The following is an 18595-nucleotide window of genomic DNA, read 5'->3' on the forward strand; positions in this document are numbered from 1 at the left end:
GCGTTTAATAGTATGGCTCAAGGCCATATTAAAGAGGTGCTATAACACTATAAACTGAAGTATAAAAACTGGAAATGGTTTCTCTCTCATTTTTACTCTAGGTGGGCTTGTTCAACTTCCGACCATCAGTGCGTCCAGTTCCACTGGAAGTTCACATTCAGGGTTTCCCAGGTCAACATTACTGTCCTCGTATGGCTAGTATGAATAAGCCTACATTTCAGGGTAAGCTTCAGATTCTTGGAATGAAATACCAACCATTTTGTATGGTAGCCTTTAAATGCATTCTAAATGATGTGGGTTTCTTTGAAAGGGTGGTACTGCTCCAACTTCTACAAATATCTACAACTATTTACCTTAACTGTTAAGGAATATAAATATATGTTGAATTAACGATTGACAATTAGATTTCATAAGTGATAATGTCTTTGTAGTAGAATAAATGTATGTAACTTTTAAAAATAATCAAATTAGTCTTAAAAATAATTTATTAAGGTACTATGGTAGTAGCTTGAGTAAATGATAAATAGAGGGTACAAGTTTTAAAAACTCACATAATACTGATTTTTATCAGAAATCATCTTAAAAATTGCAGTACTTTTTTTGGCAATGCATCTGTTTATATGTTTTGTTTTGTTTTTTGTTTTTCCCTTTCTAACAAATTAGGCAAGCAAGAGAGATTTGAGAATAACACTCCTATCTTACTAAAGCATGTTTTCATGTTTAGGCTGCATAAGGAATATTTATTATATCAATTAAAAATAACCTCCAAAATAAATTCTCTAACGTGAACCGCTGTTGATTGTGAGGTGACAGTTGTGAGGTGGCTTTTTAGCTGCTGTAATTAGCCTTATGACAGAAGCAAGGTATTGATTGTGAACTAGAGACCAATCTTGGCAGTTCAGATTATTTACACCTCCACAGAAGCATTGTACAAAATCACTAATGAACAATAAATCTGTCGTGAGCTGTTCAGCCACACCTGTTCTTGCAGCAGCAAAAATCCATTAAATGTTGAGGTTTAAAAAAGAGGCAAATTCATTCACGGTTATGTGTACAAATGATACCAATATTGTGCTAATATGTGTATTTTAAACATTGTATCTCTAATGTGATTTATCAGAGCATTACCATTTGCATTCTATAAATTCTGATAAACTGTGAGTGTGTTCATTTTTCATAGTATGTATTGTAGATTGCTTATATTTATTTAAGGAATGGCTGATTGCAAACCAGTGATTGAAATGAAGCATTTTGTGTTATGTAAATCAATAGTAAATAACCTATACCTGCACTTCTCTAGATATGGCATAAGTACAGTAGCTGTCCTTGTAAACTATTTATTATACCTGTAGTGGATCACTATATCTCTTTCAGTTTAGATTTATGATTTTGTGATAGCTTTATTTCTCACTCTTAGGGTATAAATATAGTCAAAGTCATGTCAACATTTCCATTTATGAACCTTGTTTTTTAGCCCATAAAAAGAAATTCTGCAGCTCACATTTCAAACAAGAAATTACAAGGAGGTTGAACTTTTTATATAAAATAAAAGTTTTTAATAACTCTGTTTTAAGAGACCTGTGTACACATAAGTATAAATTCTACTTGTGCCGTCTTATCAGCATTTTGGAGCCTATGCATAGCAAAGAAACCTCAACTCCAATTAGGTCAAATGATTTATGTGGCTCTTTAAGTAATTATTTTTCAGTCTTATTACCCAGTTTTCAAACTACTCATCTTCTGTGTGTCTACTCCCTATGTGCCGTCACTCAGATATAGATTCAAGCGTGGTATTCTTTTCAGCTCTCTTCTACATTCTCTTATCTTCCCTCTTGAAATCTTACACATATGTTTTTAGAAAAACAGAAGGAAAACATTCTTCTGACTTATTTCTGACTAATTTATTGATACAAACTCTCTTAATTTTTCTATCTACTGGCAACAGGACAAAAATAAAAGGAATTTTTTGTGGCTTTTCTTCACCACCACCCCCAGGACTTGACTCTCTTTCCAGACCCCAGGACCAATTAACTGTGGAATATCACTGCTCAGGCAAGCAGAAGCACAACTCAGAAATAGAAAACCCCACCTAAGATTTAGTATCCATATACAGCTATGAATGGAGAGTCTCTGCTTTTAAGTCTCCTTCCTTGGCAGTTCAGAACAGAACCGGGAGTGGAGATAGTTCAGTCTTCCCTGTCCTAGGCAGAATACTCCCCTGAGCCAGCTACCTTTCCTTTCCTATCATTTCTCCAATATGCTGTCAGATCCAGGTAGTAGCTCAAATAATGCTATACTTCATGACCAAATTATGAATTCAATTAAATCATTTACACCATTAGTTTTCATGTGTCCATTTGATATCCTAATGAAATTCGGATTCTGGTATAAGTGGCTTACCATTTTATTTTCCACAACTTTTCAACAGCAATTAGAAGCCATTCTCCAGCCAAACCTGTTCTGATATTTGTCTCATCAAGACGTCAAACCCGTCTTACTGCTTTGGAATTGATAGCCTTTCTGGCCTCTGAAGAAGATCCAAAGCAGTGGTTGAATATGGATGAAAGAGAGGTAAGCAACATATTTTATTTCTACTTCTTATACATGTCAAATTAGTTTGTATCGTAGTATAATGGAAATTACCTATCTAATTATGTTTAGTTTTAATCTATATTAAAAGTTTCGTATAACATTACAGAAATATGGGGAAAAGATGGAGAAAATGCATAAATACTGCCACCTTAAAACTATTAATATCTGGATGGATTTTCTTCCAGTATTTTTCCACTAAATATTTATTTTTTTACGTCATATTTATTCTTGTATTTTTCCCTTTAACATCATCACCTATGCATATTTTAATATTCAGCTAAGATTTCTCTAATATTTGAGTGTTCACTGCCCTCATGGAATTTATAATCAATTTTGCAAAATTAACTTTTTATAAACTATATAACATGACCATTTTTGAACATTTAGAAAACACTGATAAGTATGTGAAAATTAAAAACCTGTTGTTATCCTTTAACTAAGTAATAACCGTCATTAAATTCTTTTATGTCTACATAATAATATTCTATTATGTGGCTATTCCATTGTATTTTTCTCCTATAATTAAATAATTATGCATCTTTATTATTATAGGTTTTTCTTTGTTAGAATTATTTCCTCAGTATAAAGTTCTAAATTTAAAATCAATGAGTCGGATAATGTGGACATTCTTATAGCTTTTCATATACACTGATAATTACTTTCCAAAAGGGCAATAGTAATTGTGGTTATCACTATTGATGTATGAATTGTCAGCAGTATATGAGAGTAACAGTTTCACTACATCCTCATTTGTCGTAATTTATTGTTATACATAAAATGTTTCTTGTTGTTTTAGTGTTTATGTGTTCCTTAATTTTTTTCTGGTTGAACATTTTTTAATATATATTTGTTTAATTTTTTTCTTTTTTGTCCCTTCATTCCTTTGGGCTTTTATCTGTTGCAATACAACAATTTTTCTTATAGATTTGTGTGGGAGCCTTACCAAATTAAAATACCACACACATACACACACACACACACACACACACACACACACACACACACTCCCCTAAAACTATACAAGCATACCTTGGAGATATTGTAGATTGGGCTCCAAACCATTGCAATAAAGCAAACCTTGCAATAAAGCTAATCACACGAAATTTTTGGTTTTCTAGATCATGACAAAAGTTATATTTGCACTATACTATAGTCAGTTAAGTGTGCAATAGCATTATGTCTTAAAAGAATGTACATACCTTAATGTAAAAAGACTGTATTGCTAAAAAACACTAACCATCATCTGAGCCTTCAGTAGTCGTAGTAGTGACATCAAACATCACTGATCACAGCTCATTGTAACAAATATAATAATGATGAAAAAGTTTGAAACATTGAGAGAACTTCCAAAACGTGACACAGACATGAAGTGAGCAAATGTTGTTGAAAAAACGGTGTTCATGGACTTGCTCAATGTAGAGTTGCCAGAAACCTTCAATTTGTAAAAAAACACAGTATCTGCAAAACACAATAAAATGAGGTACGCCTTATGATGTCACTTTTTTCCATGTATATGTATTGATTATATATACGTATTAATCTTTCATCTACTTTATTAGTAAATTTTGGTAGTTCACTGAATGTCATTTATCTTAGTTGTTTTTTCAAATAGCAGTTTTTGCATTTTACGTGATACAATCTGTTTATATGGGCTTTGTGATTCCTTCTAATACTTCTAAACGTAGGTATACCTCCTCCCCGCCATAGATTTGTAGACAGAGATTTTTCTTTTCTCATACTTTTCCAGTTTTTTAAAATATGTTCCTAGTTGGAGTTATGATGAAAAAATAGATGATATCGGTAATAAAACTGTTGCATTGTCCTCCTTCTCCCTGCACATCTCCCCTTTCTCATCTCACGCAGCCTGAAGAACAGTAAACATGCTGCTCCTAGCCCACTAGTGTCAGTGTCAACAGTCACGTATTTCTCCCCTTCCACATCTTACGATTCATTTAGGGTTAGTACCCCTGTTCGATGGTACCATGTATATTATGGTCATACATTAACTAATATTAGTTAACTAATAATAGTTAATATTTCAAAGTGTTCTTGCATAGGACCACAGATGACCCCAAAATTAGCTTCATATAAAAGGTATCACATGACTCCATGAAGTAGAGTGAAAGCTATCATTTTATCTTTTAAGTTTCATCATTACTTCCTTAATGTGACTTGTAGGCATATACAAGGTGTATAATTCAAGATGATTTCAAATCAAAATAATTTTGTCAAAAGTTCCCTGTCCTGTGTTATTTAATTATTGTGCCCAAATAATCACCCTGTTTTGTCTAAACAGTATCTTGACTTAGAAGGCAAATGCTGAAAAATAGTTGTATGGAATATTGACAGTTTAGTTTATGTGCAGCATCTATCTAGGCTTAGTTTTGTTTTTTGTTTTTGTTTTTGTTTTCTTCTTGTGTCTTATCCCTAACAGTGTTCCTAATGGAGACTTTTCTTAGAAGTCAAGGTGCAAGGTACCTACTTATTGGACCCATTTTGGGATGTTTGCTCATATATATAAGAGCTGTGCCTTTAGCACATACGTGACTCACATGAACCTCAAATGTGAGCCTCATGTGCTCTCCCCAACTATAGTACGACTCTACTATGCTTTATTTTTTTATTTTAAGGTATGAGACCTAAGGAATTCTGGACAGCTCAGCCATTATATGGAACTACCTCTCTGTTTTGTTTTGTTTTGTTTTTATTTAACCCAAAAATCTATCACCAAGGCTCGTTAGAAACCATAGAATTTACTTGCATGGTTTCTCCTGTTTCATAGACTTTCATTGCTAAGATAGGACAGTTAGAAATTGTCATTTCTGCACATTTTGTTTCACTAAGCCCATCTCAAGAATAAGACAGCCCAGGCTTTGTTTTTATTCCTGCCTCTAAAAGCAATCACCTTTAAAATCAAAATTTCTGAGGGTTTATAACCAATTATTATGCAAATTCATTCTGATTATACCAAAACCTCCTCTAAAGCAGGTGTTTCCGTGTGTTGTTGAATCCCCTAAATAATTGAATTAGGAGGACTTTTTAACACTTTAATTTTGTAAGAGTTATTTTCTGTAGTATCCGGGGCTAGACACTTGGTGACGATTCCTATTGCTGCTCCTTGGACAGTGTCAGGTTGGTGTTCTGTGGAAGGTCATGAGTACTCTGGTTAGGACTCTAGTGTTGACAACTTGAGCATTCAAGGAGGCAGAGTAAGCGCGGGAGCAGTTATCCTGGCAGCTGTTACGCAGGGTGCTTGTGGAAGAGGGTAGCATCAAAGTCATTCTGAAACTGAATGGTGTGAAGTCAGAAAGTGTCCCTAGATGTGGAGGTGGGAGGGGAGAGGTTCAGTGGAGGGAGGAAAGAAAGCTAGGGCAAATCTGAAGAGGCTGGAGAGAGAGAATGTGACCAAGGAAGAATATATGTGTTGTATTTTGTTTCTCAGCAAAGACAAAAGGAGTTGTCCATCTAACTTTTTAACCCAGTAAAGTCTCTTTACTTTACCTAAAGTAAAGTATTAGAAAGCAGATCGTCTTCAAGTGGATCACTGATATGAAATCATACTGCAGAATCCAAAAGTAATGCCCTTTCATATTTGCCATTATGAAGACTTCTTGCGCTGATTTCAAAAGTTTGTGGGCGGGACTTCCCTGGTGGCGCAGTGGTTGAGAATCTGCCTGCCAATGCAGGGGACACGGGTTCGAGCCCTGGTCTGGGAAGATTCCCACATGCCGCGGAGCAACTAGGCCCGTGAGCCACAACTACTGAGCCTGCACGTCTGGAGCCTGTGCTCCACAACAAGAGAGGCCGCGATAGTGAGAGGCCCGCGCACCGTGATGAAGAGTGGCCCCCACTTGCCGCAACAAGAGAAAGCCCTCGCACAGAAACGAAGACCCAATGCAGCCATAAAAATAAATAAATACATTAAAAAAAAAAATTAAAAAAAAAAAAAAAAAAAAAGTTTGTGGGCATGTGCTGCCCCGTCTCTTGAATTCTCACTTGGACAGCCACCACTTCCACCATTAACCTCAAACTGTTGTTGGGCTTTTGCCTCACTCTCTCAAGCTTCAATTTCAAGACAGAAACATCTGAATGCCTGAACTTCAGTCTCTAGCATGCAGCAGGAATAAGGAATATCTTCTTCTCTTTGACCTCTGCTGAGGGATTTTCAGATACTGGCTGTCTATGAACAGTGTAGGTACAAGCAGTAAAGGTTCACTATAGTCTATTATCTGTCCAGACTCACTGATACACAGTCTCTCCAAACCTACACTTAAAAAAAAAAATTTCTTCTAACAATGCAGTTCTCCCTCATATAACCAAAATCCACTCATCCCTCCGCAAGGGGGGCAACTGAAAATTTCATCATTAAATCCATTAATCCTAGATCTCTTGATTATATCCAGTCACCCTCTGGTTCTTTGGCAATCCTCTCTCAATATTCTCTAGCCAATGGACTAAGTGATAAAGTTACCCACAATTAGCACATGCTATATTCAACAGTAGAGGATAGGGAGAGGAAAGAGAAGTGAAATTAGTTAAAATATGTTAGTGCAGGGCTTCCCTGGTGGCACAGTGGTTAAGAATCCGCCCGCCAATGCAAGGGACACGGGTTCGAGCCCTGGTCCGGGAAGATCCCACATGCCGCGGAGCAGCTAAGCCCATGCACCACAACTACTGAGCCCGTGCTCTAGAGCCCGTGAGCCACAACTACTGAAGCCCGCGCTCCTAGAGCCCGTGCTCCGCAACAAGAGAAGCCACTGCAATGAGAAGTCCGTGCACTGCAACAAAGAGTAGCCCCCGCTCGCCACAACTAGAGGAAGCCCACGCAGAGCAATGAAGACCCAATGCAGCCAAAAAAATTAAATAAATACATTTTAAAATAAATAAATAAATAAAATATGTTAGTACATATATGAGATAGCAAGGGTAGAGACCACAGTATTTGTTTCTGCAACTGATTGGGGAGCTAACAAGATATTTGTGATTTATTTTCTCTGCTATTCATCACCTGTACACTTCTTCAACCAGCCCCTAAGCTAATTAAGATTCTTTATCCAGTGGAGTTACCAAAACCCACATTACTGAGACATTGGAAAATGGATGTTCATGTATGCTTAATATATAGGGTTTTTTAGAACTTTGATTTATTTTCCAAATATGAGAAGATTTCTCTGAGGTCCATTCAGAGTTTTCCCTCCCCTTATTGTGTAGCAGTAGCCCAGTTTTTCCATCAGGGTCAGTCACCTAAACTACACCAGGACCATATTTTGCTTGCTCACCCTGTAGCATAAGGGCCTCAAGTGGCCCTGTGGCTGTTTCAGCTTCCAAGTAAATTGTTACATCCCTTGGATATTAAGTCTGTAAACTAGAAGAGCTAGAGGTATAGGGAAAGGAAACAAAAAATTTCCAAGTGGTTTATTAGCTACGTTTGCAGGAGACATTGGCACACACTGACTACTTGGTTCCTGGAACTGTATGTTCTGGCAGTGAGAGAAGTAGTATCACTTAATGATTACTTAGTTCAGAGCATACACCTTATCCTACAAAATAGCACCCCAACCTTGCCAAAGTAATGTCTCTCAGCTGCCACTCTGAGTCATTAATGTATAAAACCTGCTCTTCCTGGGTAATGAGAGACATAATAGGAACAGTGGATCCCATGGCATCCATTGTCTTAATCTTTCTCTATGATGTGAGCTCTTCAGTCAGAAACATTATCATACAGGATATCATGAAGATGTATAAAGCATTCAGTAATCCTACCACTGAAGCCACTAGCAGGACATGATGGGCAGGATAGGAGAATCAAAATCTATAGTGTCCATTCTAGACATCATCTCAAATAGATGTCCCCTCTGTGATAGAAAGGGTCCAGTATAATTCCCTTACCACCAGATAGCTGTCTGTTCCAATGGCGAAGGTTCTGATAATGGGCCCAGGGTTGTCTGCGTTGGCGGCATATGGGGCAGTGAGCAGTGGCAGTAGTGGGTCGGCCTGAGAAAGTAGCCCAGGCAGAGTTTCATCTCTTCCACCGTGGAGCCACTTAGTACCTGAAACCATTGCACAAAGACCTGGGGCCTGGGAGGGGAGCTGCTGGGTACCCTCAGATGCCCACTTGACTGTTAACAGCATTTTCCACACTGCTGTTAGCTTTTTGGTAAACATCTTCGTGGCATATAGGTAGCTGTTTATTCTAGCACCATTCTAAAAGTTCATCTACGTAAAACTTCTGCCTTTCTTGCCACTTGTCCTCCAGTAGCACTCTTGCCAAGCTCCTGACCATTTGGCTTATCCAGTAACTACAGAGCAAAGGATGGATCATCAATTTGCGTCATCTCTACTTTGTAGTAAAGTGACAGGGAGATACATAACACTCAACTTTTACTCCTTTCCTTAGAGTCATCCATGAAAAGACCATAATACCACATCAGTGTACTTCTTTTTTTTTTTTTTTTTTAATTAATTAATTTTTTATTTTTGGCTGTGTTGGGTCTTCATTTCTGTGCGAGGGCTTTCTCCAGTTGCGGCGAGTGGGGGCCACTCTTCATCGCGGTGCGCGGGCCTCTCACTGTCGCGGCCTCTCTTGCTGTGGAGCACAGGCTCCAGACGCGCAGGCTCAGTAGCTGTGGCTCACGGGCCCAGCTGCTCCGTGGCATGTGGGATCTTCCCGGACCAGGGCTCGAACCCGTGTCTCCTGCATTAGCAGGCAGATTCTCAACCACTGCGCCACCAGGGAAGCCCCAGTGTACTTCTTATGGTGCCACAATCTTGTTCAAAACCATTTGGAATTTGGAATTTTTTTCCCCCTCAGTCAATTTGACATAAGAAATACCCCATGGGGCCTAGGTACATAGGTTGAAGTAGGGATAGTATGGCAGGAATAGGCACACACATGGAGGGTTCAGGGATCACCTTTCATGATATTCTTCCATCAGCTCCTTTTATTTCTAATAATGATGAGTGCTGCTAGGTGCACCCAAATATATAGCTAGATAGCTCAGATAACATCCAGTTCGTGATCAGCAGCTTCAGTTGCAAGGTTACCTGGTATTACATAGTCAGGAATTCTTTCTCTCCCTCCTCAAAAATATCCATTAAATAATCCTCTAACTTAAATCAATAGGTAGCTCTTAAGAGAATTTGTAAAGTATTCGTTTATTTAACATATATTTATTGAATGTCTACAACTTACCAAGCACTGTGTGTTAGCCTTACTGATCCCAAATCTCAAAGAGCTTAAGTGAAGAAAATAGAAATTTAAAAATATATGCATGATTAAATAAATAAGTTGATATCAAATTATGAAAATTGTATGGAAGAAACCAATAAGAAATGAAATAGAATAGGGGAATGGGAGGCTTCTTTAAATGGATTAGTCAGAGAAGACTTCTCTAAAGAGATGACATTGAAGCTGAGCACCAAAGCTTAAGAACAAGCTGGCTACCCAAAGGGAGAAGATAACAGTGTTTCAGGTGAAGGGACAGCATGTTAAAGGAACAGTGAGAAGATCAGTTCAGCTGGAGCCGAATAAGCAGAGGAGGGTGGTACAAGTCACATTTGAGAGACGGGCAGGAACCAGCTCATGCAAGGCCATAGACCCATGGTTAAGGAGCTTGGATTGTTATTCTAAGTACTATGGGAAGACAATCATTTTTTCATTTATTAGACCAACATTTATTGAGCTCCTTCTGTGTGTCAGGTAAAGTTCCTGCCCTATGGAATTAACATTCTAGTGGGAGTGATGGCTAATAAGCAACTATGTCAGGTTGTAATAATTCACGTGGGGGAAAAAAATAAGCAAGTTAAAGGGAATAGGGAATGCCAGAGATGGTAGTGGAATGTGGTACGTTAATACAAGTTGAGAAGGCCTCCCTGATGAAGGTACCTTTGAACAAAGAACTGAAGGAAGCAAGGAAGCAAACTAAGCACATATCTGAGGGAGGAGTGTTCCAGGGCATTAAAGGGTTTTAAGCTAAACAAATTACATACCCCAATTTACATTTTAAGATCACTTTTGCTGCTTAGTGGAAAATGGATTGAAGTGGAAGTAAGCCTGGAATTAACGATGGTGGTGACCTAGGGGCCACCTAGAGTGGTAACAGTGGGAATGAAAAAATGTATTTGGGGCTAGATGCAATAGGACTTTCTAATAGATGAGAAATGGAGATTCAAAAACTGAAAAGAATCAAGAATGGTGCCCCAGCTATTAACCCTAAACATCTGAGTAAATAATAGTGTCATTTATTGAAATGGAGAGAGCCGAGACTGTAGGATAGAGAGGAAGGAGGAGACAGATTTAGGATGGAGAGAGAAAGACAGAGAAGACAGATCTGAGCTTAAAAAAAAAAAAGGGAAAGAAAAAAAAGTTATATTTTGGACATGTTAATTTGTATCTCCAAGACTTTCAAGTGGAGATTTCAAGGCAGTTAAATGTAGGAGGTCTGTAAAGAGGATGTGAGATATATGAACTTGGGAGCATCTGCATAGAAGCAGCCTTTAAACCCAGGTGAGCACCTGAGACCCTCGGATAGAGAGTGTGGAGATCAGAAGGCAGGCCTGAGGGACTCTCTCGATGTGAGCTTAGGTAGAAAATGAGGAGCTGGCAACGAACCCTGAGAAAGCAGTGCCAGTGAGGAAACACAGTGTCCTAGAACACTGTAGACAGGAGGGGTTCGTGAAGGAAGGAGTGCTTGACTACATCAGATGTTCATGGGAGCGGAGTGAGATGAGAGCAGAGAAACACCTGTGGGATTTAGCACTTGGACATCTTGGACGAACTTGGCAAGTAGGGTCAGTGACATGTTGTGAACATAAGCCAGTTTGGAAGGAGTTGAGGAATAAATGGGTGGGAGGGGAAGGAAATGGAAGCAAATAGCGTATACAACTCCTTCTAGAAACTTTTCTATATAATTTAATTAGTTATAATTTAGTGCCTAACAAGTGCAGTTCGTTGGCTTCTGCCAAATACTCTGCAATCTGGTTTGACGTGCAAGGGTGAATGGTGCTGGGATCTGGATAGTTGCCAACCTGCGTGGAAAGATAAAACAGCAGAGGGAACACCCTTTCTTCTGAGCGGGTTTGCTGATTGAAGGCTCAGAATAGTGTGCTTATTTCATCACTCACACCCTGGATGAGATGCATATCTGGGATGGGAAAGCAGAACCCTGGCTGAAGATTAGACTTTATTCTTCAGTCTTGCTTGTATTCTCCTCCTCAACTCCTCTGTGTGTCTGTCCAATTAGCAGCAGGGCTAACCCTTTCTGCTTCCACACTGTTAAATAAGGTCCAGGTAGCTAAAAGAAAAGCACATCAAAGACAACCAGCTTTTTTTTTTTCCCCCCTTACATCCTTACAAGTGGGAATGAATTAAACAGAATCCTACAAGGCTTTTTGCCCTGAAGGTCCTGGACCACAGTGTTTGAGTTGTGTTCTAAAGTCTGCGGTACCACCAGAAGGTAGATGCTGGGAAATAATCTGAAGCAGGAAAGGGGATAGCTTTCTGACTGAAGCACGATACGAAAAGAATCCAGATGTGGATAACATGAAAATCAGAGGAGTATGGAAGACAAGAATTCCTTGGAACATAGTATTGTTAAACCTTGTTAATTCAAATTAATTGGCTAGAAGACTCACACAGATGACACTGAATATAATTAAGGAAATGTGCTAATTATAAATTTACACAATGCTTCAAAGTGAATTCGTGAAAAACTGTAGCATAGGTGCACAGGAGGAGCACATTCATGAAAAGTAGAATTGATGTTATTTCCACATGCTTAATACTGAAGGAATTTTTTGATGCTTGAAAATTTTTTCATTTTAAGCTAAACATAACTCACTCAACCTCATTACAAGTAAAACCTTCATAGACGTACAAAGATGAACTATAGCCTAGCTTTACACAAAATGATCACAAGTTCAGATTTGTTGGAGTTTCTACTACTGACATTTTACTATAGCTTTCTTTGATTAATTTGCTTTTTCATTCAACATATATATATATTGACCTCTTCCTATAGGTAAGAAGTTAGTACCAGGCTTTTAAAATGGACTTGGAGATTGTTAAAAATCAGAAATTAAGTTGAGTTTAATGTAGGGTAACCACATTTTCAACTTGAACAATCTGTTTAATCAAACTAAAATAGATTTAGCTCATGATACAAAACTCCCACCCCAAGTGCTTTCTATTTTGATCAAGCTTCAGACCTCTTAATGACTACCCAATAAAGAAAACTATTAGGCTCAGAATATTAGATGTCAAAACAGACATTATCTACAGATTTGCTGAACATTGGACATTGGACTGAGTTGGGTCTCATGGAATATTTGTGTAATTAAGAGCAGCTTCAAGATAGGAGACTGTTCTTTTTTATTTTGTCTTAGTTGATATCATATATGCCCTATTGACTAAAGAGGCAAAGCTCTTATTATGGTTAGTAATAATTGCTATATTTATCAAGTACTTTATAGTTCACTAAAGACTTATCCCATTTAATCATGAACTCTGGGAGGGTTGTTCCTGTTATCCCAATTTTACAGATGCAGAAACTGAAACTTAGAAGAATTAAGTGACTTGCCCAATAGCACAAAGCAAGTAAGCAGAGCGTGGGAGCTCAAAACCAGAGTGGCTGTCTCAGAGTCATGTTCTTTTACTGTCCCGCACAGTAATGGAATCATGGACAACGTACTGTCTAGAGAAGATGGAAAAGTCAAAGTAAGGGTGTGTGTCATTTGACGGGTACGGAAGTCAGTAGCTAAAATATCAAATGCAAGCAACCAACGAGAGCTGTGCCGTTCTCAATCGTGAGAGGTGATATCTTAGTTTAGAAAAGAATGTTATTTTAGGTATTATTCATTTTGAGGCATAGGAGTAGAAATACTCAAATGATAAAGGAGAAATAGATTTGCAAATCATCTGCATAGCATTCCCCAGCTGTGTGAGTCTAGGACATTACTCATTATTTCAAATCTTATCTGTTTTTTGTATACCGTTTAAAACAACGTGGTCCAGCCCTGAGTCAAGTGGATGATGTCATTACTGCAAGTAGTTATTTGAAATATCCCTCATTCATGTGATGATTAGAGGGTGGCATTGTGGTTGAGAGCGTGGACTAGAGCCAGGCTTCCTGGGTTCCGTACTGACTGCCCACTGCAAGTGGGATGTTTCACTTCTGAGCCTCATCCTTTAATCTGTGAAAGGATGATAATCTATCCCCACAAGAATCTTGCGAGGATGAAATGTATTAGTACATTTAATGTACATAGAACAGGCCTGGAACAGAGTTAAATATTCAATAAATGTTATTACATTGAATAACATCTTTTAAACAGATAGATTCTTTTTGCTGAAAGCTCTGGTAAAATTTGGTCATATATTTATAATCTTTTGCTTGTGGTCCTTCACAAATTTAATTCATATTAATATAGTATTTGTTCATTTAAAAATGTGCTACTTTAGAAAATCAATTCTATAATGTCCCTTTTGTTAGCTTTCTCTGCATTTTAAAAGCAGAGATGTATGAAAATGTTCTCCAAGAATGTTTTGGAATTTGAACTCACCAGAAATTGAAATAAGCATAAAATGTATACTCAAAAATTACCAATAGCATAGTGAATTAAGTTGGAAACATTAATAAGGAAAAAATTTTTAATATCTCAGCCCTATATAGCCCAGTTTTGATATTGCTATTATTAAGAATCAGGCTAAACTAAAAGCAGACATTGAAAATAGTATTATGTTTATTTAGCAGACAATAGCAAAGATTTACATGTTATTGTTTAGATTTCATTTATATATTTACTTCTCATATAATTGTATTTTTAATCATTTATAAATGTATTTACATAATAACAGTATCATAAATTACTTTGAAATGTGCTTGTTTTGGGTTTCAGAGGGGGCAGCAAGAGAATATGTTCTGAGGTGTATTGGTAAAGTTTGGAAACTTACTACCTTTAATTAATTTTATTTTTTTCCTATTAGTAGATCAAAAGAATGTTTTAAAGTGTTTGTTTCATTTTAGTTTTTCCCCTTCAGTCTGTAGGGTTTATCATAAAAAGTGTATTTTAAGAATAAAAGTAATTATGAGGAAATGTTTTAACTTCATTTAACATCTGTACCAGATGTGATATATTTAATTATTTTTTTAAAAAAGAAAGTCTGTGTAACTTTCATTATTCTTCTGTATGGTGCATCTTTTATTGAGTGTTTTATACAATTGATAAGCATTATTCAGTGGCATATGGTCTGAGTCTGATGTGCTTTGAAAAGAGTACAGAGTTCTGATAATGAGGATTCTGTGAAAATGGGAAAACCAGCACAACAGATACGCTTTGAGAAAGTATGGGTTTTTAGCATCTTGAAACAATATATCACACTCAAAGGGACAGAACTGGGCTGCACAATCTGTTAGCTCATTCTTGTCCAATCTGGTCTCCTCCTTTCTTTTGGAGCCAGCATTGTCATCAACTCACTGAATTATATTCTGACTGGAATGTATTTCAGGCACAGAGTAATGTATCTACTTAAATGGAATCCTATCTTTCTACAAAAGCTTTTTGAGTATAATAAATTTAAAATATAAAAAAAATTTCTATTAAGTTAAAGTAATTGGTTCAACAGTTTACATATGTGCCTTCTCCCCCACACCCTAAAGAAAGACCACTGCTTGGAGGAGCATAGGTCTGTTTTTATTTATAAGACAGAAAAAAGTTTTTGGTTTAACTAACATACAGTCAGACGTATTTCAAGGACGGTTTATCGGAAAGATACCTGCACATTACAGCAGTTGTTCCTTGAACAGAAATGAACTATGGAATTAAAACTTCCTCTATCAAAGTGTTTTAGTTACATGATTATTCTTTTTAAAATTCTATAGCAGCCTTTCTTAACAAGAATTAAGCCTTCATGTCCTAAGACATCCAATGAATGTAATAAATGAACTTTTCGCCTAACCATCTAGAATGGTACTAACTATCCTTGGAAAAATTAAGAAGATGGTAATTCAGATATTTTTTTGTGAGGCTCAATTCTCTCAGGGAACCAGAATTGAGAAAGACTACTATATAGTACTCAAGGCCACTGAGTCTTTTAACTTGAAGCATAGTGTGTTGTATAAAAGAATTAGGTGTTACTTTAGGGCTATATTTATGTAAAGGATTCACTGTGATAATCTTTGTAAAGTGATAAGCACAATGCTTGACACATAATAAGTACTCAACAAATAATATCTATTATCATGTTTTAAGCTTTCATTATCCTAAATTCCTGAAAAATGTTGCTTGTGTTATGTTGTTTTGATCCAGATGAAACCTATTTTAAGTGTAGGGATGAAGATGCATATAATCTAATCAAAAATTATATTTTCAAATTTAAACAGACTGTCCTAGTAATATTTTATGCTTAATGATTGAGTAACATTACTATAAATTTTGCTTTTTTTATGATGTACAAATAACTCAGAATTCATCCACAGTAGCCGTGTAATAAATGAAGTTGTTTTCTGTGATTGTCCTCATGAGGATTTTAGGTCATTACCAGTTTAGATAGGCAAATAGTTCTTTTTAATGCATTGATTTATGTGAAAGTGGGGGAAGGGAATGAGAAACAGCCAGCCTTCCCTCATGCGAAAGGACGAGATATTACTGCCTCACCAAACCTCCTGCCACAGGATTCCTCAGCTTTCCTATGGTAAATGGTATGGATATGATTGGCATTGCCATTCATGGATATGATTGGCATTTTTGGATATGATTGGCATTGCCACAGAACACTGCAAATTATACAAGTTATACATACACACTGCTATTTAAGTTGTGAAACTGAAAAATCCCAAAACTAATTGTCAGAGTAAGAATAATGAATTATTCTTGATAGTGTAAATTGAAGATATTTTATGCAGTGAACTGTTGAACGAAAAAAGGATGATAGGCTGTCACTTGAGAATAGCTAACATAATTTATGAGACAGGACAGTACCTTTCTTTATAGCATGCATTTGTAGTCAGCATTTATATTAATACATTTCCATATTCTTGCTAAACAGATTGTAAAAAAAATAATGCAGGAATATCAGGTGACTGTACTGTGACTATGAAACAGAATGAATTCTTTATACATTGCATTCAATTCAAGAAAGTGGGTAAATAAGATTTCTGATGTGTATGTTATTAAAATATTACCTAGTCTATGCAATGCTTTTTATACACTAATAATTATTATAAAGCCAAACTCCATCTTTCTTTTTTTTTTTGATTATTGGAGTAAAACAACTTTTTGCCACATAAAAACTTGGAAAACTTTTCCAACCATTGAAAATAAAATTAGTAAGAATGAAAGCAGTTGGAATGCTTCATTATATGAATATGTTTGTCTTTTTTTTTTTAATTGGGGTATAATTGATTTACAATGTTGTGTTAGTTTCAGATGTACAGCAAAGTGAATCTGTTATACAAATACATATATCTACTCTTTTTTTAGATCCTTTTCCCATATAGGCCATTACAGAGTATTGAGTAGAGTTCCCTGTGCTATACAGTAGGCCCTTGTTAGTTATCTATTTTATATATAGTAGTGTGTATGTGTCAATCCCTATCTTCCAATTTACCCCTCCCCCCGAATATGTTTGTCTATGCATTTTTACCAAATGGCAGCAGCCACCTGAAGTTTCTCTAGATGGAGATTTTGTGAGCTGTTTACTGGTTATGCAGAGCCAGGAGCATAAGTGTATTGCAGGTATACTTGTGTATATTCGAGGTGATTAATCGTAGAAGGCAAAAAGGAAATGAAGTCTGAAAGTAATGTCAGTCTTCCAACTTCTATCTCAGTCTTCAGGTATATAATAGTTATACATGTATTGATGCCTACTTCCAAGTTCCTTCTCCACTGTTGTTTACTGATGTGGTCATGAAGCTGTAGACATAACTAAAACATGTCCTTCTTCTGAATGCTCATATATTCTCAAACCACTTGGGCTCTGCATTACTGCCCTCAGGGAGTTGCCCAAAAAGATGCCCAGGCTGCACCTAGTGTCATCTTCTTCTTTAAGGACAAGTAGAGGTCTATCATTAAACAGAAAGAGATTGGGTTTTCTGTTTAGTTCTTTACAGGAAGTAAGTTTTGTAAGAAAATAAGATTTGCTGCTTGTTGCCATAAAATCTGTGTTGCATTAAGAATTTTCCATGTAGAATGGAAAGTGATAGAATATTCTGAGAGTATATATAGAATATGAGTTTCAGAAACTGTTTACACATATAAAATTCAATGAGCTAAACTGAGGCTGGAAATGCAATCTGTTTTAAAATGCAAAAAACTGGAATGTATAAGAATTCTGAATATAGTAAAGTTAGCATTTAAAATAAGTTAAGGTAAGGAATTACTTAACCAATATTGCTAGAATAATTAACTATTTAGGAAAAATAAACTTAGATTTCTACCATACTTTCTATTACAAAATAAATTACAAGTTAATTATTTAAATGTAAAAAATAAAACTATAACAGAAGTTAAAGGAATAGTAGGTGAATATGTATTTGATCTCAAGATGAGGAAAAGTTTTCTAAGCAAAAAAATATAAGGGACCAATTTAAAATTTTAAGTGCATAAAGTAAAAAAATTAAATAAATAAAATGAGGTACTTATAAAACTGGATGAAAGTTTATACCATGTGATAGACAAGGGGTTGATACCCTTAATACATAAAGAGCTATCACAAACCAGTAAGAAAAAAGGCTACTCAATAAACGGAAAGATAATTTACCAAAAAATCAAACAGTAAATATGAAAAGTATTTAACTGAACAGTTGATTAAAGAAATGAGAAGTAAGCAAAAATATATACCAGTTTGATTTTTTAAATGAAGAAACTGAGGCTCAGAGAGGGTATGTGACTTGCCCCCACGTCACACACCTAAATTTGAATGATTACTCTTTGGTAGGATTATGATTGATTTTTTCCATTAATTTTTTGTCCATACTTTCTAAATTTTTATCACTGAGCCAAAAAA

General features: G+C 36.3%; 1 protein-coding gene across 2 annotated transcripts in view; it reads left to right on the forward strand.

The window, feature by feature from the left end:
* ASCC3 (activating signal cointegrator 1 complex subunit 3) overlaps window positions 1-18595 on the forward strand; it is a 344670-nt gene that overhangs the window by 233711 nt on the left and 92364 nt on the right. For both annotated transcript variants that reach the window (XM_057527763.1, XM_057527764.1), the window contains 2 exons: window positions 102-222; window positions 2429-2571. In XM_057527763.1, the coding sequence (XP_057383746.1) occupies window positions 102-222; window positions 2429-2571 (264 nt within the window). The remainder of the gene's footprint in view (window positions 1-101; window positions 223-2428; window positions 2572-18595) is intronic.

The sequence above is a fragment of the Balaenoptera acutorostrata genome, chromosome 14 (genome assembly GCF_949987535.1).
Source record: "Balaenoptera acutorostrata chromosome 14, mBalAcu1.1, whole genome shotgun sequence".
In the NCBI taxonomy this organism is placed as follows: Eukaryota; Metazoa; Chordata; class Mammalia; order Artiodactyla; family Balaenopteridae; genus Balaenoptera; species Balaenoptera acutorostrata.